The sequence below is a fragment of the Coregonus clupeaformis genome, chromosome 7 (genome assembly GCF_020615455.1).
Source record: "Coregonus clupeaformis isolate EN_2021a chromosome 7, ASM2061545v1, whole genome shotgun sequence".
In the NCBI taxonomy this organism is placed as follows: Eukaryota; Metazoa; Chordata; class Actinopteri; order Salmoniformes; family Salmonidae; genus Coregonus; species Coregonus clupeaformis.
Window position 1 is genome coordinate 26,969,438 of NC_059198.1, and position 18,889 is coordinate 26,988,326.

General features: G+C 39.1%; 1 protein-coding gene and 1 pseudogene across 1 annotated transcript; both read left to right on the forward strand.

The window, feature by feature from the left end:
• The first annotated feature begins 1,299 nt into the window (after positions 1 to 1,299).
• LOC121569120 (interleukin-21 receptor-like) lies at positions 1,300 to 15,865 on the forward strand. Its single transcript, XM_041879773.1, has 9 exons — positions 1,300 to 1,510; positions 1,829 to 1,951; positions 2,189 to 2,297; positions 2,506 to 2,693; positions 3,093 to 3,232; positions 3,341 to 3,512; positions 3,665 to 3,755; positions 4,432 to 4,525; positions 14,683 to 15,865. Exons 2-9 carry the CDS (start codon positions 1,894 to 1,896, stop codon positions 15,382 to 15,384), a joined length of 1,554 nt encoding a protein of 517 aa, XP_041735707.1. The 5' UTR covers positions 1,300 to 1,510; positions 1,829 to 1,893; the 3' UTR covers positions 15,385 to 15,865.
• A 1,263-nt stretch (positions 15,866 to 17,128) lies between these two features.
• Positions 17,129 to 18,079, forward strand: LOC121568664 (annotated as a pseudogene).
• The last annotated feature ends 810 nt before the right edge of the window (positions 18,080 to 18,889 follow it).

The following is an 18,889-nucleotide window of genomic DNA, read 5'->3' on the forward strand; positions in this document are numbered from 1 at the left end:
TTTGGAATGAGATGTTCGACGAGCAGGTGTCCACATACCATGTAGTGTATATGACTATGTTGTCCAAGGGATACAGTAGCATAGGAACACGAAGGCTAAGGGGGAGGATGAGTCAAAGGGCAGAGGGATGGATTTGAACCCATGCTGTGGCCTGTAATGTGGACCACATAGGCCCCAGCCTGTAATAAATCACTAATAAATCATCAATCATCATCAGGAAGCCTGTCAGTATAAACCATAGAGGAGTTGAGGAAAATTGAGAAAATGGAGCACTGTAAGGCTTCAGGTGTAATTTGATCACAATGTGAAAATAAGATTTTGCATTAACTTGTGATTAAGATGATGCAATTGAATTGAAATATCAATTTATCAATCTGAAATTGTTTCAATAGCCACATTCTAGAGCAGTGTCAATAATGCTGTTGTATTTGACCTTTAACCCACTAGAGTCGATGTCCGCCCCGCAGAAATCTAATTAGCATAATAAAAACATCCCCATAAAAATATGTCAGTTTAAGCTGGAGATATCTGTTTTTGCATTGGATTCACACTAATATGACCCCTCTGTGGAAAGGTGAGACTCTCACGAACACATACATGTCGGTTGTTTTTCTCTAGGCCTCACAAGACTTGTCTGAAGGTCTGGAAGTATATATGGAGACTGTTTAGTGCCAAAAATTAATTAAATTCAATACATGTAAAAAAAAATAATAATAATGTTTCCTGATCTGTCTTATATCTCTCAGATATAGGACAGACACTTCAGAACAAACTTCCTTTTGATTTTTTGGGGGGACTATCTGTTGTTCCATGTAGTGAATCTGTTATTATTATAATAATTTGTTTTGGGGGGGAATCTGTTATTCAATATATGGGCTAATAGTAGTAAGGCCAAAAATGTTTCATCAAATATGTTTTTTATTTATTTTTTAATGTACTTCAAGGGGTCTTAAAATTCAAACTCAAATAGCAAATTGATCCTTGGTATGACCTTGTTAAAACAATTCCATATAGCTTAGTAGAAATTTGACGAACTGACTTGTTGGAAAGGTGGCATCCTATGACGGTGCCACGTTGAAAGTCACTGAGCTCTTCAGTACGGGCCATTCTATTGCCAATGTTTGTCTATAGAGATTGCATGGCTGTGTGTTCGATCTTATACACCTGTCAGCAACGGGTGGGGCTGAAATAGCCAAATCCACTCATTTGAAGGGGTGTCCACATACTTTTATATATATATAGTTTATGTCTTAAACTTTGTTCTCACAGATGGAGAGACAGAAGTAGGGTTGGGAGGGAACTTGTACAATGCTCATAGGGTAGCCACAAAACAACCACATCCTCAGTGACACTGCAGCAGATGACGACTTTCAATTTGTCAGATATGTAATTGTGCCCTGAACTTCATCACTCAGTCTGTGACACAAATGAATGAATTAATTTGGCTTTAGAAATAATCGAACAATGATGCCATGTGGCATGGTTAGCAGAATCTATCAGAACCAATAAGGTAAGAATACTATCTGAATAGTATTTTTCTGAATAACATGAATAACATTGAAGTACAATATCCTTATTCTATTGTTAGCGTTGTCTATCATTACATTTCTTTGTGTGGGGTTTGGTGTTTTTGTAAACGCATTTGTTGCTTCCATTTCTGGACTTAACCTTTGCTTGATATGAAAGTGATAGTCTTGAATTAAACTTGTTCCTTCTTCTCGACTCCAATAAATTACTATATATTTGTTTCATACACTTCCAGTAATGGTTACTTTACTTCAAGTAATGAACTCCAACACAAGGACAAATGTGATTTCTTGTTTTTCAGGCTTTCAGGTGCCATTGGTGATATCAGTTATTGAGCAGAACAGACTACTGTCCATTGTTGCCCTCATGGCTGTGAAACAACTGCTAATCACCTCACTGGTGTTGTGTTACCTGATTCAATACGGTAAGTTACACTTTTTCTCATCTATTATTTGTGCTACATATTGTATTGAATTTCAAGTGATGTATTTTCTCAAACACATATCTAGATAGTTATCCCCTATGAGTAGTAATTTGTTAGATTAGCGGGAAATGTTTTACCACATCAGGGTACCAGCAGAGCCTTATATAGACTATGAGTCTGGGCACCATGGCACTGGCATCACACTGACCACATCATCCTTTTCCTCTGCATTCACAGTTGCATGTTTCTGCAATGTCACCTGCACCACAGACTACAAGACATCCCTGAACTGCTCCTGCTCAGGCACAGTGCCCTCATCTCCCATTCTCCTTGAGGCAGAGTGCAGGTACACACTGTTCTCTGTCACTGCTGTGCTTCTGGCCTTGCTCCGATAGGTTTAAGAGATCACGTTTATACATGTTTATGTACTGTAAAGTTTAAACATTTAATTTTAAGAAAAACATCTGAATGTTACATCAACCTTTTCATATTTGTTTTTTGTTTTCTCACAAAAGCTGTATTTGAATATTATAATCACTCTTCTCTCTTTTCAGAGATTTTGACGGGCAAGTGAATGATAGCTGTGAAATAACACCCTCACAAAGCTGGTGCATAATACAACCAGAAGATTTTTACATGTACATATCCTCTGACACTACTTGCACTGCAAGAGTAAAGCACACAGGAAAAGAAGACAAAATGAAAACAGATGACTCAACTGACTGGAAATTGTATCAATTAGGTAAGTGGAGTAGGCCTATGTCTTAGGATGGTTGGTACTTTCCCCTGAACATCGCCTCTGATTCAGTGACAAGATATGACATGAATAAGAAGTGTTTATCATTAGCAGTAACATAATCTTATCAACCACTTACTGGATTGAGTATGGTGTCTTAAGACCTATTCTGCTGTGACACATTTTTATCAACAGTTTTGAACTTTGCACAGCTTTGAAATGACAGTGTTGAACAGTCTTTACAATGAGGATTGTTGTGTGGTGGGGACTGTGTGTCCTGGGTTCTTATGTATCACCCCCATTTGAAAGCTAATATGGTACAAATGATTGAGCTGTGTGCACTTGAATCCATGCCTTTTTCATATAATGGTTCCAACCCAAGCTTCTCTGCCTTTTCTTCCATAGTGAAGCCGCAGCATCCTGTCAATGTGCAAGTAACAGAGAACATTGACAGCTATAACATCACTTGGCAGATGGATGAAAACACTTACCTTGATAAACTGTTCATGTACAGGGTGCGGATTAGAACAAAACATTATTTAAAGGTAAACTAAATATATTTGCTATGTTACATGTTTCCAATAAAATGTTACAGTATGTGAAAGACCAGTTCCCTCAAACTGTTAAATATGAGTTTTTCTTTTGACCTACAGGATCCAGTCTATTACCCTGTAAGAGAGGACCGGAGGTACCTAGTGCTAAACAACCTTACACTGCAACCAGGAACTGAGTATGTGGCAAATGTCCAGGCCTCAGTGAACCCTGTGTCCAACTACCAAGGTCCCTGGAGCGAATGGAGCTCCACCGTAGAATGGAGGACTACAGGTACATCAATGCAGCAAGTTTAGATTTTACTGATCTGCGTTACATGCTCTTCCTGGATATATTGGATTGGGACTTCATTTTTCAGGTTATAGTAATGTATGAAATGGAGTAAAATGTTTATCTCTTTCTATACACTATGTGTATATTTACAGAAGGGGATGATAAGTTATGGTGGCAGTGGCCCGTTTTACTGACCATTGTCCCCTGTTTGATCCTGTGCTGCCTGTGCTACCTCTTTAAAATGTGAGTATGCCTTATTTATGATCATTCAGGCAACAGTAAGTGTTTGCTATTGAACAGTGTTTTTATACAGATAAGCATTTTTGATCAGACACCAACTTGTATCCTCAATTTCTTCAGGTCTGCCAATAAATCACATGTTCTAGCCTGGTCACCATCATATATGCTATATCCAACTTCTCTGACTTTCGTCAGATGCCTTGAACAAACACAACAGTTGGCTAAAGCACAAATTGATCTGTGAACAGGCTAGAAATGTTCAGCCTCTTGGTGTTTTTACAGAAAGCGTGAATACACTACACTTTCTTGACATAACCTCCCACATACACAGACACCACAGCTGATGCTCTTTACTTGCAGATACACCATGTAGATATAGGGGTTAGAAGACACAGGAAGTCAGAGCTGCTTCTACATTATTATTACACCAAACCTAACCAACGATAGCACGGTGGAAGTGTCAGACACTCTAAATTACACCATTTACCCTTTAAAACATATTATAACACCTGCATAGAGAAAAATTCCATCCTCCCAGAAATGAAAGTGAAAGAGTATTTGTGAAGACCTGAATAGTTCTGCTTATGTCACCTTCACATGCATTACATTCACATATCATTTCCTTTGTGAAAACATCTTTGCCTGTTTGTCACTTTGCCTCTACATCTCTTCCCTGCAGATTGTGGCCGAAGAGGCTACACTTGATGAACTATTCCCCAAGCCCAGAGGACTTTTTCAAGCCTCTCTACCACACATATGGAGGGGATTTTAAGGTAAAAATACAGGCAAAACTAAAATAACTCATTGTGTATGCGGGACTTGTTCTAAACCCCTCCAGCAGGTGTTGCCTATAGGGGGAACTTCAGCATGGCCAACAATGGGACTTTCCCATTATCAAATCCCACAATGACTACACATATGAGGGGGGCATTCAAATGACTCAGTCTGCAGGGGCTTCAAGGGCTTGTTTTTCAACTCATATGTGGGTGGATGCTCAGTAGAAGTTGAGTTGATGTACTACATCAGAGCAGTTCACCCCCCAATGGAAAATACCACAGGTAGAAATCTAAACTCAGATGTTTGCTAGGGTTATATTTAAATATTTTCCGCTTAGAGGAGTATTTTATAAATATTCCAGAAAGTCAGACAGGTTTGGGTAACCACTTATCTTTTTAGATTTGTCTTTTTTATTTATTATTTACGAAACAAATGACACTCTTATAAAGGTGTCATATTCACTATGCTTAGTGAATAGTAAAAACATATCATTTTTAACTGTAAAAATGTATTGCCTTTTAATGTGTCATGAATACAACCAGGCATGAAAATATGCTAGACAAAGTGAGATATTTTTGTGTAAGTAAAATGAATTATGCGAGAAATGTCGGTGGAAACGCTTTTCTGTGCAAATATTGATATAATAACCATCATTTCGAAGTGAACTTGGAGTCACGCGATAACATGTTGTGTGTTCCTCCCACTATGACTTGTCGGGAAAGCAAGCAGTTTAGTTTATTAAACTACAGATGAAATACATTATGATTAACTTCACAGGGTGGTGAAAGTGCAAGGTTATGAGCTTGATGCTTCTTTCCAATAAATAGCTAGGGTCTTATTCAGGTGACATGATAGTCGATGCTTGGCTGCCGTTTGAAAAATGTTAATAATCTCGCTCTTGTCCATATAATCGCACCATGTAGGGTATAAATGCGCTCTAGCCAACAGCGCGCAGATAGCGCTGTTGGCTAGAGCAGTGAGTGGTTCCCAAACTGTGGGGGAACGCAGTCGGGCTTTTAATGTACTCTTGAAAGCTGTAATTCCATCCTGTAGCTCAGTTGGTAGAGCATGGCGCTTGCAACGCCAGGGAAGTGGGTTCGATTCCCACGGGTGGCCAGTATGAAAAATGTATGCACTCACTAACTGTAAGTCGCTCTGGATAAGAGCGTCTGCTAAATAATGTAATAGTAGGTCTAATTCCGAAAATGGGTAGTGCATCATCAATTTTCCTCTTGTCATTGCATACCTTAGAGAGTTATTTATAACTTGTTATAAATGTCCATATCAACTAGCCCATGTCAGCTAATGTTTTTTTGCTAGATTTTTTAGCCCATAGATTTTGTAGTAATGTTCGAGTCACTCAAATATCACATGCATACACATTAGACATGGCAAAATGTATAGAATTACAAGAAAATTAGCTTTAAAACTGCTAAATGCTCTCTGCAACCCATGACAAAATGTGTAGAATAAAGAGGGGTTTGTGTGATGAACAGTGCTTGTGCACACATAAATAGACGTGGGATGTTCCCCAATGCTGGGGAACACCTGAGTGAAAAAGTTTAGGAACCCCTGGGCTAGAGCACACGTGTCAATACCAGAGAGGGCACACTATATTTACATTTAGCAGACACTTATCCAGAGTGATTTACAGGAGCAATTAGGGTTAAGCGCGTTGCTCACATGTACATTACCGATTTTTCACGTGGTCGATTTGGGGATTTGAATCAGCGACCTTTCGGTTATAGGCCCAACGCTCTTAACCGCTAGGCTACCTGCCACAAGTTATCATGGAAATTATTTTGTGAAAAAAACATGAGTTGAAAATGCGATGGAAACCCATTTAACTTGTATTTTTTATTGGGTACATGGGAATTTAAACGCAAAATGTTTTTTTATGTGCACTACATCATCATGCACAGCCTTTTATCTGCAACAAGTCAATTTGATGGAAACACATCTCTGGTGGGAAAATGCGCATATTTGTTTTATGCAGATTTCTTAATATTCGCATGAAGATCTGTAGCCAATTTCTTCAAAAAGTAGGCTACCTGCGCACGTTTGTCCACAAAATAATCCCAGCATCCAAACAGTGCACTGTGCCATTTGAAGAATGGAAAGAGACATCTGTTAGGCTACAAAACACCAAAAAGTGCAATGACATTTAGTGATTGTCATAATAGGTCTACTCTTGTAGCCTGATGCGTCTTGCTGCCCACTCGCGTCTCGGTCTCGGCCTCGGCCAGTCATCTCTGCCTTGGCAAAATGTCATTGTTCACATCTAACCTCACAGCGTTTTGGAGCGTAGGCCTATACCACACGTTTTTAAGTAAATTCGCTCATTTCTATTGCGACTGACAGGCGGTAATGATACATTATGGTGTAATAGCCTACAGTTTTCTTGCTATCTTTGTTTAAATTGTTGTGATGGGCTAATGTTTTACCGGTATGGCTTACTGCCACTATTTACCATACCGGCTTACGTTCACGCCTGACTATAATTATATCCTGATGAAGGAAACAAATGTGTTGATAAAAAAAATAGCAAGATCAACAGCCTCTGCCACCTAGATCTAAAGTGTAATCCCATTACCGTGTATCATCAGGGGCCTCATTTATCAACTCTACTTACATTTCTTACTAAATTATTGCATTCGTGGAGGTTCTAGGATTTGTGTATGCAACAAAATATATAAATCAGAGCCATACTATATTTGTGAACTCGGGAACGAGCGCTACAATCCCACCTGGAAAACGCCCTCCATTCACTTTTTATGGTAACAAAAATACCATAATTTGCTGTATGGTTTGGAAATGTTGGAACTAGGCCATGTCCGTTTCTAATTTACAAGAAAGTGCAATAGCAAATTTGATCACATTTCTGTAGAGGTGTGGGCAGAATGTTTTAACCGATCTGTTCCAAAAAATCCCAGACATGCAAATGCAAATCTAATGTCATTAGTAACCCTTAGTGTAATCCATATTGCTTTTTTATTATTATTGTATTGAGAAAAGTACAGTGCCTTCAGAAAGTATTCACACCCCTTGACTTTTTCCATATTATGTTGTGTAACAGCCAGATCTTTTAATGGATTAAATTGAGATTTTTATTTTGTCACTGGCCTACACATATCAATGTGGAATTATGTTTTTCGAAATGTATTAACAAATCAATTCAAAATGAAAAGCTGAAATGTCTTGAGTCAATAAGTATTCAACCTCTTTGTTATGGCAAGCCTAAATAATTTCAGGAGTAAAAATGTGCTTAACAAGTCACATAATAACTTGCATGGACTCAATGATTTTCGATTTACTACCTCATCTCTGTACCCCACACATATAAACAATGATCTGTAAGGTCCCTCAGTCAAGCAGTGAATTTCAAACACAGATATAACCACAAAGACCAGGGAGGTTTTCCAATGCCTCACAAAGGGCACCTATTGGTAGATGGGTAAAACAAAAAGCAGACATTGACTATCCCTTTGAGCATGGTGAAGTTATTAATTACACTTTGGATGGTGTATCAATACACCCAGTCACTACAAAGATACAGGCATCCTTCCTAACTCAGTTGCCAGAGAGGAAGGATACCTCTCAGGGATTTCATCATGAGGCCAATGGTGACTTTAAAACAGTTACAGCGTTTAATGGCTGTGATAGGACAAAACTGAGAATGGATCAACAACATTGTAGTTACTCCACAATACTAACCTAATTGACAGAGTGAAAAGAAGGACGCCTGTACAGAATATAAATATTCCAAAACATGCATCCTGTTTGCAACAAGGCACTAAATTAATACTGCAAAAATGTGGCAAAGCGATTAACTTTTTGTCCTTAATACAAAGTGTTATGTTTGGGGCAAATCCAATACAACACATTACCACTCAATTTTTGTGGCGGCTACATCATGTTATAGGTATGCTTGTAATCGTTAAGGACTGGGGAGTGTTTCATGATAAAAAATAAACGGAATGGAGCTAAGCAAAGGCAAAATCTTAGAGGAAAACCTGGTTCAGTCTGCTTTCCACCAGACACTGGGAGATTAATTCACTGTTCAGCAGGACAATAACCTAAAACACAAGGCCAAATCTACACTGGAGTTGCTTACCAATAAGACAGTGAATGTTCCCGAGTGGCCGAGTTACAGTTTTGACTTAAATCTACTTGAACATCTATGGCAAGACCTGAAAATGGTTGTCTAGCAATTATCAATAACCAATTTGACAGAGCTTGAAGAATATTGAAAATAATAATGGGCAAATGTTGCACAATCCAGGTGTGGAAAGCTCTTAGAGACTTACCCAGAAAGACTCACAGCTGTAATCGCACAGTTGATAATGTACGCACAGTTGATAAATGAGGCCCCTGATGATAGAATTGCCTTTGGCAGCGATTACAGTATTGACTCAGGAGTGTGAATACTTGTGTAAATTAGCTATTTATGTATTTCATTTTTAATTATTTCACTTTTTCATTATGAGGCATTGTGTGTAGATGGGTGAGTAAAACATACATGTAATCCATTTTGAATTCAGGCTGTAACAACAAAATATGGAATGTCAAGGGGTATGAATACTTTCTGAAGGCACTGTATGTGAAAAAGGTATGTGTTATTGGGAACATACAGTGCTATGCCTATAATAAAATTAACAGACATGAACCCCTATTCCTCAGCCCCAATATCTATGTACCTCAACCCAGTAACCCCACACACACCTAAACCCAATTACCCACACACCCCAACCCTGTTACCCCAATGCCCTTACCCTAAGACCCTCATGCCAATACCTTAATATTGATACAATCAAGTCCCGATACACCTGTATCCTAGCCCTATAAGTCCTATTTCTTACCCATAGACCCCAGTTCCTTTGCCAAAATACCTCATCCCTGTTACTTGCTTATCTCAGCCCTGTTCCCCACTTTGCCTAGGTCTGTATTCCCCCAAGTATTCCGCTAATCATGTCATAGATAAATGCATAATACAGTGGTATAACACATATGCCCCAGCCCCATTCACTTTTTTTCCTACCACAAACTTGCTGCCAGAAAGTATTTGAATAGGCAAATCGACATCCATCCAGACCCATTGCCTTTATGAGCCTTGTGTATCCCTACACCCCATTACCCATATAAACCAAGTAAATCCATGGGCACACTCATATAGAACAGGTCTACCCCAGTGCCCAAGCCTTAACATTCATACAAACCAGGTCTACACTTGTACTTTAGTACCGGAGTTAGTTTTTTGACCACTTTTCTTTATTTGTTGTATTTTTTATGTTCATATAATTTAATATTCTGTTCATATCATGTTTTCCATTCATTATTTCACACATATATTTGTGTTGTACCTGTGGGCTGCCACTCAGAAAAATATAATATTAGAGTTTAAGTAATAATACATTCAGAATGTAAAGAAAAAAAGAAACAAAAAGGAAGTGGGCCTCCAAAAACCACCCCCACCCTCCCATCCCATTCCCCCGACCCCACCCAGCTAACATGTCTCCATCACACCACCAAATATGATCACGATTCAGGCCCATATAATAAAAGTCAAAGAAACATAGTCTACATGTTGCTAAGCTATCTCCTTGCCAATGGCAAATGCATCTGTTTTATCACTAGGCTATGTTTTAAAGATTTTATTAGCCTACCATTATTTTAATTCCCTTGTGTCATACGCAATAGTCTTTTTTGTGCATATGCACCTTTGATAAATGAGGCCCCTGCTGGTTTCTCAACTGCAGTTACATTAACATCCAGTAGGGGGAAGTGATGTCCATGGGAAAGAATATGTGTAGAGAGAGACATAGATTTTGTGTCTGAAGTCAGTGAACAACCCATGGTGTCAAAACAAACACAATTGCCTATTCAGAATATCAGTCCAAAAGATCCCTTTTCATATCATCCAGAGTAGAACTATTGCACACACACACATGCACACGCACACACATTACACAAAACAAATAGATTTTCATGAATCATTTATGGATAGATGTAGATAATCTTTTCATAAAAAATTATGAAAATGCAAGTATTTCAAAAGAGCGCTGAAATATTTTACTTCCTCTGTGGCTGCAGAGAGTCTGGCATGAGGTTATAGGCAGAACTCTCTTTAGAAAAATCTCAGAAAAAGACTCCAAGAAGTGTCCATGACCAGGGCCGTAACTAGGTTTGAGTTATAGTGAGGTCCTGATAAAAAAAAAAAAGTTTGCATTACTGCATTTCTATACAATTAAAAAACTTTCAAATGCTATTCGGAGAACAGCAAAAATAAGCAAAAATGACCCCAGCCATTATCACCTTGGCTGCTGTAGGTTCATTCACCTCAATTGATCTACAAACACATAGCCTATTAGCAATACAACTGTAATGTTATACCCCTGAAAGGGGGGAAATATGAGAAATGATTCTCATTGACACGTAGCATCAGCTATTGTTCAGTCAGTTGTAATGATAAAATGATAAAATCATCAACTCTTTACATACTCAAATTTCCTCAAATTACATACACTAAGTTTACAAAACATTAGGAACACCTTCCTAATATTGAGTTGCACCCTCTTTTGCCCTCAGAACAGCCCCAATTCGTCGGGACATGGACTACAAGGTGTCGAAAGCATTCCTCAGGGATGCTGGCCCATGTTGACTCCAATGCTTCCCAGAGTTGTGTCAAATTGGCTGGATGTTCTTTGGGTGGTGGACCATTCTTGATACACATGGGAAACTGTTGACTGTAAAAAACCCAGCAACGTTGCAGTTCTTGACATACTCAAACCGGTGCGCCTGGCATCTACTACCATACCCCGCTCAAAGGCACTTAAATCTTTTGTCTTGCCCATTCACCCTCTGAATGGCACACATACACAATCCATGTCTCAATTGTCACGACGCTTAAAAATATTTATTTAACCTGTCTCCTCCCTTTGATCTACACTGGTTGAAGTGGATTTAACAGGTGACATCAATAAGGGATAATTTCACCTGGATTCACCTGGTCAGTCTATGTCATGGAAAGGGCAGGTGTTCATAATGCTTTGCCCACTCAGTGGATAGTGTTCACATTTGTATTCCTAGGCATTACTAATCAAGTTTCACACAAACATACATCCAAATGGAGCACACAGACAGTGGTGTAAAGTCCTTAAGTAAAAATACTTTGAAGTACTCCATAAGTCGTTTGGGGGGGTATCTGTAATTTACTATTTATATTTTTGACAACTTTTATTTTTACTCCACTACATTCCAAAATAAAATTATGTACTTTTTACCCCAGACATTTTCCCTGACAACCAAAAGTACTCGTTACATTTTGTAAGCTTAGCAGGACAGAAAATGTGTCAAATTCACGCACTTATCAAGAGAACATCCCTGGTTATCCCTACTGCCTCTGATCTGGTGGACTCACTAAACACACAATAATAATTATTATTTATTATTATTATTATTATGCTTCGTTTGTAAATTATGTCTGAGTGTTGGGAGTGTGCCCCTGGCTATCCATAAATACATTTTAAAAAAACAAGAAATGGTGCTGTCTTGTTTGTTTAATATAAGGAATTTGAAATTATTTAAACTTTTACTTTTGATACTTTTATTTGAGCAATTACTGTATTTTAGATACTTAAGTATATTTAAAACCAAATACTTTTAGACTTTTACTCAAGTAGTATTTTACTGGGTGACTTTCACTTTTACTTGAGTCATTTGCTATTAAGGTATCTTTACTTTTACTTGAGTATGACAATTGGGTACTTTTTCCAACACTGCACAAAGATGATCGTATTATCACATTCACATGAATTATTAGAATATTACTTATGATTCTGTATTAATATCAGTGATGTTCTAAAAAAAATGTGAGTAATGGATAAGATGAACATTCACCAATATAAACTAAAACGTATTACATTTTTATAACTGTATTGTTTGCATTTTGATTGCATTTTAATGTAGGCATATAGGGATGATAGGCCATGTGGAGATGTTCATATTGAAACATATCTTATTTTTTAAAGTTCCTAACTTGTTTGAAAAGATTAGTACAGATATGGGGCCCAGACCCCACGTTTGGGAACCACTGTACTAACCTCTCTCTCTTCTTGCTTCCCCACTCTCTCTCATCTGCTTCCTCCTGCATGCATTGGAGCCTGCCTCAGCCTCGATCACCACTGATCGCCACACCAATGTCTCAGTCGCATGCTCGCTGTAAAGCAAAGTTATTATGATAACTTAGTAGCCTATGTTTTGCTCCTGCTGAGGTAGGCTCCGTTTAACGTTAGCTTCTTACTTCATCCTTCTGGTTGGCTAAGTAAAACTAGCCAGAGCTCTTCAACGTTGGTTAGTGCTATCCGGGGTCCTTGGGACGTCCCTCCCCTAACCCTAACCATAACCATAACCCTTACCTAATCCTTACCTTAACTATTTTACACTTCAACTATAATGCTTTAGGGACGTCCCAAGGATGCCGAATAGCTTGATCCCTTCAACGTTACTGCGATATAAGTCTCTGCCCGCAGCTAGCCACCTGACTGACTGACATATCTAGAAGCGACTATTTACCAGTTGTGCGCTCATTCTCAGAGTCGGTTTTTGTTTGTTTGAGGGATGTCTGTAGACACGGCAGGAGTCGCGGGACGGTTTTAAAATCGGCTTTTGTCCGGCATCTCGCAAAGACTGTCAGCAGCCGAGCAGCATCTCTAGTTTTGCCTACTCAACTGAGCCGACTCCGAGCTTGGGTAGTTCGCTTCACGTCTCAGGCCCCGGCCTGTACCCCGAGAGGGCAGAGTTATCCGTTTGAGAGACTGGTGAATGTGCTACGAAAAAGGCAAATCTGGGGGACGAAGGTGAACATAACGAACACACCACTTTTCACAAAGAAGCAGGCGCGATTGGAACTCGGACAGATCAAGAATAATTGTCGGTGTCCTCATATGTAGTTAATGCCATGTCACATGACAGTCACATCATTTCAAAAGATTTAGCAGGCAATAGTTTCAAAAGATTTAGCAGGCAGGAAAAAGCTAATGAAAGATAAACCAGAGTTACTGGAACCTGTGAAACATCCTGTTGCAGCAGCCCACAGATATGAGACACTGATCTTGCAAGCACTACAAGAACTGTAGATTGGTATCTTCACTTCTCTGCCATACATGAGACACATTAGATCGTATTTCTGCTCAACCTAATGTAAACCTAAACAAATCTGTTTTTTTTTAAATAAAGGATGTACTTTAGGTTTCCCTTTCACTCAGCAGTATACATTTTTCTGAACTGCACAGATGTTCTGTGAGAAGTTCATAGTTATAAGGATGTCCACAGGGTTTGGTTATAGTTGAGGAGCATGACATTGCTGTACTAACTATGCTGTTTTATAGCATAAGCTCAATGTCAGTGATGAACACACATAAAGCAAGTCCCTGATCATATAGTATAAAAATGACCTCACAGCTAATTACATTATATAAAGAAAGCATTTTGTAAATATATGATAAGCACAGTCAGGTAGATGTTTTTAAATGCCCTCTCTCTTTAGCTCTCTGACAGCTGTTAGCGGTGCAGTATGGCCACTTACTGCTGTCTTTTCAGATGAAAAACAGTGATTGGATTCTGCTGAATTGCTCTTCACCCAGATAAGGTATTCTCATGCAAAAGCTTGCCCATGCATATCTGTGGACAACATCTTGCTCTAGAAGGGTTCAGAGTTGTGCAAAATAACTGCCATCAGTTTCATAACCATTTCTAAATGTTCACTAAATGTAAACAAAAAAAATATATATATAAATATAAGGTCATTCTTTCTGTGATCGATTTTCATATTGACAACTGAGGTTACCATGACCTGCTACCAATAATAGTGATAAGCTCTCATTCAACCTTTTACATTCAAGTGTAGCTCAGTTGGTGGAGTATGGCGCTTGCAACGTCAGAATAGTGGGTTCGATTCCCGGGACCACCAATACGTGAAAAATGTAAGCATGCATGACTAAGTCACTTTGGATAAAAGCGTCTGCTAAATGGCATACAGTATATACTGTATGAGCCTATAGGGGCAAGGGTTTGTTTCTGGACAGTGCGGGCCTACCTTTCACCTCAAGTGTACCTATTCCACCTTAATCATCCATTTTATCATTATATTTTGCAGAAATGGGTTGGACCTGTCTTCATCTTCAGTGAGCTGGATCCTTTGGGGGAAAAAACACCTACACAGATGATGACTGAGAAGCAGCTAGACATCCTCGGGCTGTCCAGGCTGAGTGTGGAGGAAGACAGCAGCAGCAGCAGTGGGGACCAGGGCGCCTGTCACTCCGCTGGACACATCTCCATCGAAACTGTGATGGTGTCTGGGGAGGAAGGAGCTTTGTCAGGGAGTTCTTGGGAGACCTACAAGTGCAGCCAAGGTGGGGGAAGCTTCTCCCAATATACTGGAGGCAGCAGAGGAGGTATGGACAGTGAGGTGGAGGGCCCTCTTGGTGCTGGGGCAGAAGAGGAAGGAGGGTTATGTGGGCAGAGTGGAAGACGGGCATCAACGGGCCTGCCTGCTATGGAGTGGCAGCTCCAGCTACAGGCCCGGAACAATCAACCAGAGCAGATTTCATTGGTCTCAGAGGACGGCTACCCTCCCATGATGCTGGATCTGGACAGTGTGGACACCATTGACAGTGGAGTCTTTGTTGAGTCTGACTGTAGCAGTCCTGTGAACACTAACTTTGATTCTGAGGAGCAGATAGACTCTGCTTTACTGAGTGGGGTAGGCAGTTCCCCTTCCGAATATGTCAAACAGTGGATGACAGGTAAAACTATGCAAGAGGACCCAACCAACTCAGGACAGAACAGAACAATGTGAATTCTCCCTCATATCCTCTGTCACTGACAGTGCTTCAGCATATTTGTAAAATGCCTTACTCTCCCTGGCATAGGTATATTGTTCATAATATTTTTTTAAAAAGTGGAGTATGAATGATTTCTTCCCAACATAAAGATTATTTATCATGGTAATACAATAATATTGTTTTACAATAGTTGTCAAAATGTGTTATGTAAATAGATGTAGATAAGTCATTTTGGCCTTCCCAGGCCTAGATTTTGGCCTTCATGTAATTAATTATTTTCTACGGCTTCATTTCTCATGCAATTTCCATGTAGATAGGATTTTGTTTTTATATCATGTTTGTTGTGCATTTAATGTTTCTTATGTATGTGACAATGGATCCAATTGAGGAGTTTGCATTCATTTTCAATCGCTTGTTAAATCTTTAAAGGGACAATCCGCAGATGCTACATCCATTTTTTGACTTATAAATTAATTATATTAACTCATTTATTCTTGAAGAATATCACTTGCAATGCCTCATGAGCTTAGTTCAACTGTCGTACCCCATCAGAACCCAAAATGTAAGCTTGTTTTATTCCAATGTTTGTAAACATAGAAACAAAAACTGTATAGCCTCAAAATATGCTTAAAACTATAATTTTTAGTTATTGGATTCCTTGCATCTATAGTGCTGTCTATGAATTTATGAGTGGTTACATTTCTCCAGGCCCATCCCTCAGCTTTTAACAAAACAGAGGCTGGGACCGCTTTGTTATTGTTTCAACTGAGAATTGCCCACTATTTATTCTCATATGCATGATGAAGTCCCATAGTGGTCAAATAATTCTTATTAGGTTATGGGAGCATTCCAACATTCAGATATTAGTCTCCTTTTTCTGTACGATACATAAATGCATCAGAATACAGATTTAGGTCTGCTTTAATGCAGTATTGTCATTGTATGCAAACTAAATAGATCATTTATCTTTGCCATTCTCATTTGCTGATAAGAAATTATAGCTACGCGTGACTGTAAACTAAAAGCTTGGCAGCGGTAGGCTACATCTGATAAATTGACTCGCCACTCTAGGTATCGGATTCTGTCATTTGGATATTGCAATTGCACTGTTATCACAATGAGTTAAACCACTGTTTAGTTTCCGTTAACAATCTCTGAGAAGGGTGAGACAGATTGATTTGACTGCACTGAAGAGTATGATAAATAATTTTTTATATGAATTTCAGGAATATTATAATAAACTATAGCTTAGTTCATTATATTCATGATGCTTGAATATGACTTATACACCAACACAAATCACCTTTTTTTATTGCAAGAGTGTAGTGTGAAATAGAAAATATTAGACATACAGTACCAGTCAAAAGTTTGGACACACCTACAGTTGAAGTTTACATGCACCTTAGCCAAATACATTTAAACTCAGTTTTTCACAATTCCTGACATTTAATCCTAGTAAAAATTCCCTGTTTTAGGTCAGTTAGGATCACCACTTTATTTTAAGAATGTGAAATGTCAGAATAATAGTAGAGAGAATGATTTATTTCAGCTTTTATTTCTTTCATCACATTCCCAGTGGGTCAGAAGTTTACATACACTCAATTAGTATTTGGTAGCATTGCCTTTAAATTGTTTAACTTGGGTCAAACGTTTCGGGTAGCCTTCCACAAGCTTCCCACAATAAATTGGGTGAATTTTGGCCCATTCCTCCAGACAGAGCTGGTGTAACTGAGTCAGGTTTGTTGGGTTGGACCTGTCTTCATCTTCAGTGAGCTGGATCCTTTGGGGGAAAAAACACCTACACAGATGATGACTGAGAAGCAGCTAGACATCCTCGGGCTGTCCAGGCTGAGTGTGGAGGAAGACAGCAGCAGCAGCAGTGGGGACCAGGGCGCCTGTCACTCCGCTGGACACATCTCCATCGAAACTGTGATGGTGTCTGGGGAGGAAGGAGCTTTGTCAGGGAGTTCTTGGGAGACCTACAAGTGCAGCCAAGGTGGGGGAAGCTTCTCCCAATATACTGGAGGCAGCAGAGGAGGTATGGACAGTGAGGTGGAGGGCCCTCTTGGTGCTGGGGCAGAAGAGGAAGGAGGGTTATGTGGGCAGAGTGGAAGACGGGCATCAACGGGCCTGCCTGCTATGGAGTGGCAGCTCCAGCTACAGGCCCGGAACAATCAACCAGAGCAGATTTCATTGGTCTCAGAGGACGGCTACCCTCCCATGATGCTGGATCTGGACAGTGTGGACACCATTGACAGTGGAGTCTTTGTTGAGTCTGACTGTAGCAGTCCTGTGAACACTAACTTTGATTCTGAGGAGCAGATAGACTCTGCTTTACTGAGTGGGGGTAGGCAGTTCCCCTTCCGAATATGTCAAACAGTGGATGACAGGTAAAACTATGCAAGAGGACCCAACCAACTCAGGACAGAACAGAACAATGTGAATTCTCCCTCATATCCTCTGTCACTGACAGTGCTTCAGCATATTTGTAAAATGCCTTACTCTCCCTGGCATAGGTATATTGTTCATAATATTTTTTTAAAAAGTGGAGTATGAATGATTTCTTCCCAACATAAAGATTATTTATCATGGTAATACAATAATATTGTTTTACAATAGTTGTCAAAATGTGTTATGTAAATAGATGTAGATAAGTCATTTTGGCCTTCCCAGGCCTAGATTTTGGCCTTCATGTAATTAATTATTTTCTACGGCTTCATTTCTCATGCAATTTCCATGTAGATAGGATTTTGTTTTTTATATCATGTTTGTTGTGCATTTAATGTTTCTTATGTATGTGACAATGGATCCAATTGAGGAGTTTGCATTCATTTTCAATCGCTTGTTAAATCTTTAAAGGGACAATCCGCAGATGCTACATCCATTTTTTGACTTATAAATTAATTATATTAACTCATTTATTCTTGAAGAATATCACTTGCAATGCCTCATGAGCTTAGTTCAACTGTCGTACCCCATCAGAACCCAAAATGTAAGCTTGTTTTATTCCAATGTTTGTAAACATAGAAACAAAAACTTTATAGCCTCAAACTATGCTTAAAACTATAATTTTTAGTTATTGGATTCCTTGCATCTATAGTGCTGTCTATGAATTTATGAGTGGTTACATTTCTCCAGGCCCATCCCTCAGCTTTTAACAAAACAGAGGCTGGGACCGCTTTGTTATTGTTTCAACTGAGAATTGCCCACTATTTATTCTCATATGCATGATGAAGTCCCATAGTGGTCAAATAATTCTTATTAGGTTATGGGAGCATTCCAACATTCAGATATTAGTCTCCTTTTTCTGTACGATACATAAATGCATCAGAATACAGATTTAGGTCTGCTTTAATGCAGTATTGTCATTGTATGCAAACTAAATAGATCATTTATCTTTGCCATTCTCATTTGCTGATAAGAAATTATAGCTACGCGTGACTGTAAACTAAAAGCTTGGCAGCGGTAGGCTACATCTGATAAATTGACTCGCCACTCTAGGTATCGGATTCTGTCATT

Excerpts from the sequence above, each read along its gene's own strand:
- LOC121569120 (XM_041879773.1), top strand. The coding sequence starts at position 1,894 with ATGGCTGTGAAACAACTGCTAATCACCTCACTGGTGTTGTGTTACCTG. Across the intron at positions 2,298-2,505 it reads CTCCTTGAGGCAGAGTGCAG|AGATTTTGACGGGCAAGTGA; the intron begins GTACACACTGTT and ends CTCTCTTTTCAG. Across the intron at positions 3,513-3,664 it reads CGTAGAATGGAGGACTACAG|AAGGGGATGATAAGTTATGG; the intron begins GTACATCAATGC and ends GTATATTTACAG.